The 5,741-nt window shown below is 45.4% G+C and overlaps 1 protein-coding gene across 1 annotated transcript; it reads right to left on the reverse strand.

Annotated features, from left to right (window-relative positions):
• Positions 1 to 1,235: 1,235 nt before the first annotated feature.
• On the reverse strand, positions 1,236 to 5,123 carry adoa (2-aminoethanethiol (cysteamine) dioxygenase a). Its single transcript, XM_035146675.2, has 2 exons — positions 4,546 to 5,123; positions 1,236 to 2,707 (listed from the first exon to the last, which is right to left on the reverse strand). The coding sequence occupies exons 1-2, from the start codon at positions 4,864 to 4,866 to the stop codon at positions 2,249 to 2,251; spliced, it is 780 nt and encodes a 259-aa protein (XP_035002566.1). The 5' UTR covers positions 4,867 to 5,123; the 3' UTR covers positions 1,236 to 2,248.
• Between the last annotated feature and the right edge of the window lie 618 nt (positions 5,124 to 5,741).

Here is a 5,741-nt window from a genome sequence, read left to right on the forward strand (position 1 = left end):
TACACAATGAAATTTACATAAATGTATGAACAAAACCTGCATGTCCTGGCAAAGAAAGGCATGTCTAATATCATAAAAGAAAATTATTTCTATTTTAGCACTGAGAGTTGATAAATTTACCAAATGTTGGACTTAAAACTGACTTTTTACTCTGTGGTCTGACTGGAAAAAGTCTGCGAGAAGTCAAGAGGCTCTCAGGTACATCTATATTGTTGTCGCCTGCTGTCACCATTGCCTTTTTGAAAAAACAGTTTGTCACTGATGCACAATGAATCCTGGGAAAGGTTGATCCAGTAAGGACCCACCCAGCGGAGCCTCCGTTGCTCGGAGGTGGAGGGACACATTTTTCGACCGCATTCAAAAGAGCCTTCGAATTGGTACAGTCTTGTTGTGACGGATGCAGCCCCTGAATTCAGACACAGCTCAGGATTCAAACTGGGAATATTCTAGCTGCGACAGTGTTAACCACCGCACCAACATGCCAACGTGCTGCCCTACAACATAATGTGACTCTGAAATTGCGGAAAAATTATTAAAGCACTCTGGTATTAAATTAAATTGTTATTCAAAAATGTATCTCAGATTATCCATTTACGGAAACACAATAGCGTCACAGACACTTGCAGAATGATTGTGTGGTTGCTCTGCGGTTTTTGTTCCTAGTGGGTGGGTTGACTCAATCAACTTCTTACAATTCAAAATAAAAATGGACTCAATCTAGACTATTTGTTTGGACCTGGAGGGTTAAATGAAAGAAAAAGCGTCTTCAGTGGGGAAATAGTTTCAAAGGAAAATCTGCCCCAGACAACTAAATTGTGAAATTAAGGAATGTGGTCATTGCAGTTACTCGGTAAACAGTCCCTTTTCAGTGTCACAGCAGGAACAGATGAAGGGTGAATTCCATTTCAGTGTGCCACTTCCAAGGCAGTGATAGTGTCACGCCGGCTCCCTAAACACAGAACAGCTCTATCATTGATGCCACTGACGCTCTATCTGAGAGAGCTCATCTCACGAGAACTGAGGAGAATCAGACATACTTGTTGAACTTCAGAAATGTAACAACACTTAACAGATTCCCTTCTCGCAGCTTATTTCTGGTTTATGTATCAAAATGTGAGTTACAAGACAAAATGTGCACGAGTGGCGGGGGAAACATTTTCTGGATTTACAAATATCAAAAAGTGACACCTTAGGACGAGTGGTATGAGACACACCATGACAGTTGACGCACGACGAGAATTTCCATCTACTTTATTGTTGCACGTACATTCATCAGAGTAAGACAATCATGGATAAACTGGCACTTAGACCTGAGTCTAACCGAGGGCAGAAGAGTGTAACTTCAGTTATGTAACATACAGACAGGGAAGATGTAATGTTAATCAATCTACATGTAAAAAGGTAGTGAAGAAGTGTGTTGCTTTACACCATGAAAATGTTCATGTTCCCTAACACAGCTTCCTTCTGTAAAATGTAAAACTTTACTTTTAGACTGGATTGAAAGATTTCACTCTGTCTTTAATGTGATGCATCACATACGTCAAATCACTGGATTCAATTACATGAGCTGAAATGACAACACATGACCAGATATGTAGAATGAGCTGAACATCAGCTTGTTCCCGTAACTGTCCAGACCTGTGTAGGAACCATGTCAACTGGAATAAATTAAACACATATAAAATAGAGCTAAAGTATATATATTTAATATATATATGATGTGTGCACTTTGGAAGAAGAAATTAGTGTGTACAATAAAAATGGCACTAATAAAGAAGCATACATTCAGTATTCACAAATAAGCCAGGTGACTGGAGTTACGGGCTTTGGCATTAAGACACAATGTGGCAGTCCTCTGCAGTACAGACAGACATCATGTGTGAGGGCACAAATCAGAGACCCTGGGGACACCCCACCACTGACATGACGTCAGGCTGATGACATTCATTCATTTGGAAAGTGGATTTCTGCTGTCAAAACTTGTACCAGTAGCGACACAGTTATTTTAAGTTTGTGGAGGAAGGTGCAGTGGTCCCTCTTCTAGGTGGGGTGTCAAAGTTCACAGCCCCTGTGTCTGTAAGCTTCTGCCCTGCTGTAGCATCCTTTAGCAAGGCACTCATGCTCTTTGAGTTCCAGGTAATAGTGACCCTCATGTTTGACCTTTGTGTGGAAGGGGGTTAAACACAGCTCACAGTTGTGGATGGACGGGCATCGCAACATTCGGACTGCAATAGGCTGCAGTGATCATTCAGATAGAAACTGCAGGGCCTGGATAGGGCTCCCCGCCACACCAGAAGTCCTCTGGCTGAGGGACTTCAAGAAGCCACGTCTCCTCTTCTTTCTCCTTCTCCTCTCCCTGCTGCTCCTCGTTTCTCTTGCCATCCATTTCCCTGTCTGCCACAGTTTGCAGGATTTTGTAGTAGTGACAGTCCCGCCCGTCATCTGGATTGTACGGCGGTGCCAGGATATCCAGGAAAGCAGCTGGCCCTTCCACTGCGTCGATCTGGTGCAGGTTATCCCTCAGAGGAGTGAGGAGGCACGGCCCGCTGTTCTCTGAGTACTCAGCGACTGATCGCAGGGTGGAGCGCCAAAGGGAGGCCGTCTGAAGCGGGGCCAGTGGAGGATCAAAATGAGGTGGGACGGAGCTGTCAGTCAAGTTATCCTCCAGTTTATCGAAGCAGCGGACGCTCACCTTCCCATAGAGAACCTGAACCAGAGACAGGACACAGGAGTTTCAGATTTATTAGTGTCTGATTAATATCTTCTCAAGACTTCTGCAGATATTTCTCAAACAGATATTTTCTACACTAAAGCCAGGCCCGTAGGTCTTGATAAAGAATATCGACGATCAGTCAAATATTGGAGGAAAACACTGTGGCTCAAGAATTCAACGCCTGCCAATGTCGGTAATGTGGCACAGTGATGCAAAATTTGGCTGCAAACTTGAAATTGGATCTAACAGTGCTAACCAAAACGTAGAGAAACACGTATATATAGCCGCTGTTATTATTATTGTTGTTTCTAGTGCTCATTTCACAAAGCAAAAATGGGGCATGCGCTAAGTAAGCTGTCGCAAATGTCGCTTCCCAAATGCTCCAATTAAAATGTACACATGGATACACAGAGAGCGGAGTATTTGATCATCTGCACTTTGGAAGGCGTTTGTAAAAAATCTCTGTTTTAGTGACTTAAAACAATGTTTGCATGTGGATGAGAGGCCCAAACACAGAGGGAAGTTGGTTTGCATGTGGCCTGCTCACACATGAGCAAATGTAGCAGTGGCCAACCTTCGCCTTTCTCTCACTTCCAATCTGTGTGTGCGAGGAGGCGAATAAAACATTTGCTTCCTATGGCGAGGCAAATCCCAGAATGGCTTTGCGGGGAGTTCAACTCTGGTGAACTTTGACCCACGATATTCCCCATGATGTTGGAGCAGGCCTTCAGTGTGGACAGGGCGTAAGTCACATGACAAACCACGTGCATAGGAATGGTTTTGTCTTGATGACCACTCAAAGCTCTTTACAGTACAGTTTTACATTCACCCATTCACACACACATTCATACAGTGCATCTATTAGCAGCACTTTACTATACTATGAAGAATACTATATGCACAATGTGAGCACATTAAAAGGGATAGTTCACCAAAAAATTGAAATGCAGTCATTATCCACTCACTACTATGCGGATGGAGGGGTGGGTGAGGGGTTTGAGTCCACAAAACACTTCTGGAGTCTCAGGGGTGAACAGCCAACTCCAATACAATTTAAGTAAAGGGTGACCGACTCTTCAAAACGTAAAAAAAAAAACAACAGAAAAAACATAAAAACGCACCACATGAGCAGTATGGAGGCATGTTATGTTGTTATATTACGTCTGAAGCTTCGGTCACCATCTACTTCAATTGTATTGGAGTTGGCTGCAACGCTGTTTACCCCCCGAAGCTCCAGAAGGGTTTTGTGGACTCCAACATTTCACCCACCCCTCCATCGGCACAGTGGCGAGTAGATAACGAATGAATTTGTTTGTTCAGTGAACTATCCCTTTAACTGATATAAAAGCCTGCTCTCAACGGTGTGCCTTCAAGGGCAATGCCACAAAATCAAACTGATACCATGAGACCACTGGGTTGATTTCATACTCCTGTGAAGCGACTTCCAAACAGAAGGGAAAAAATGCAAAATTAAACAAATTACCAAAAACAAATGACAAACAGTGAAGCTGCTGGAGCTTTGTGTGCACGTGTGCATTAAAAGGTGGTCTTTAGGTGGAACTGTCTGCACACATCTGTGACCCCTAGACACGGATGTCAGGGAGGATCAGACACACGTGTGCTCTGATATGATATAAACAACTCGGTGTTGAGCAGAAATGCAAAGGTCACAGAGTCAAACAGCACAACTTCACGTGAGAAGAGTTCCCTGAAGCTAACGAAATGGTCCCACTCCTCAGACTTTGGGCTTTTTAACCCTTTCCACCACACGTCGCCTAACAGACAGATCGTGTGGAGCCACAACACAGCAGACATTGACGCGGCGTAAAGACCTTGAGCATCCCGTTCATGTCCGGGTGGTCGTGCAGCGGTATGGAGGCGCCGGGCCTCAGCAGGAACACCCCCATGCTGAACACCTCCGTCTCGCAGATGTGCATGTAGGTGACCGGGGGGCTCTGGAGCCCCGCCGCCCCGGAGCTCGGCTTGCTTTTCCGGGGAGCGATTTTCAGGTCCGCCGCCCGCACCGCGGTCACCAGCGAGATGAGCTCGCCCTGCGTGTCCGCCACGTCGGCCGAAGACTTGAGGCCCCGGTAGGTGACGAAGGCCTGCTTCGCTATCTTCTGGATCAGAGGAGTTTTGTTGTCCCGCGGCATTCTGGCTGCGGGTGAGGACAACTAACGGTTATCGGCGTGTCCCTGGCTCCCGACGCAAACACGAGGATTCAGAGCCCGTGAAGCCTCCAGCGTCAGCAGGTTCCCTCCCGGGCAGCTCGGTGGACGCTCACGGCAGACGAGGGTGTTGTTTTTATTAAATGAAGACGTGTTTCATTGTGATATCGTCTGATTCCAGCCCCAGATGAGAGCCTCCCCGTGGTCATTTTCCACCGTCTTCCCCTCTCTCGTGTTCACTGAGCATGCGCAGGAGGCCAAGAGCAGCCTGGGATATGTAGTTTTATCCGGAAGTATCATCTCTACGTCTCATTAACATTCCCATGATAAGTGGAGCACTGTGTGATCAGACTATGACAGACACATTTCTGTGATTGTACACGATTAGAGCATAAACCAACATACTCAAAAGATTAGATATATAAGATGGTCAGCATATCATGGAGACTACATTTCCCAGGGGTCCTGGGGAGGAAGCAGAGCTGCAGAGGGGAAGGCCACACAGGCCATTGAACTCCAGGGCTGATGTTTGAATTGTCTTTTTGTTCAGGCAGGTTTGGTACCTGGGAGAAGTTAGCTTCTTGTGCATGTGGGTAATGTTGTGAAAATGTTCTATTTCAACACAAACAGGGTTCTTTTTTATTAAACTGAAACAATTAGTTGTGTTGCTTAAATCTTGACCAACCGCAGTTGAAAAGTGAGACCATACATCCTGAAGGAAACGTCCAACAACGTCCAACAACCACCTCGGTAAAATGACCAGGAAGAACAAAGTTTATTTAGTCTGTACTCCCTATAAATCATCCCATGCAACTGTTCCAGTGAGGTGGCATCAGGACGACAGCACTGAGTTTGTCATT

Source organism: Hippoglossus stenolepis, chromosome 21, assembly GCF_022539355.2.
Source record: "Hippoglossus stenolepis isolate QCI-W04-F060 chromosome 21, HSTE1.2, whole genome shotgun sequence".
Classification (NCBI taxonomy): domain Eukaryota; kingdom Metazoa; phylum Chordata; class Actinopteri; order Pleuronectiformes; family Pleuronectidae; genus Hippoglossus; species Hippoglossus stenolepis.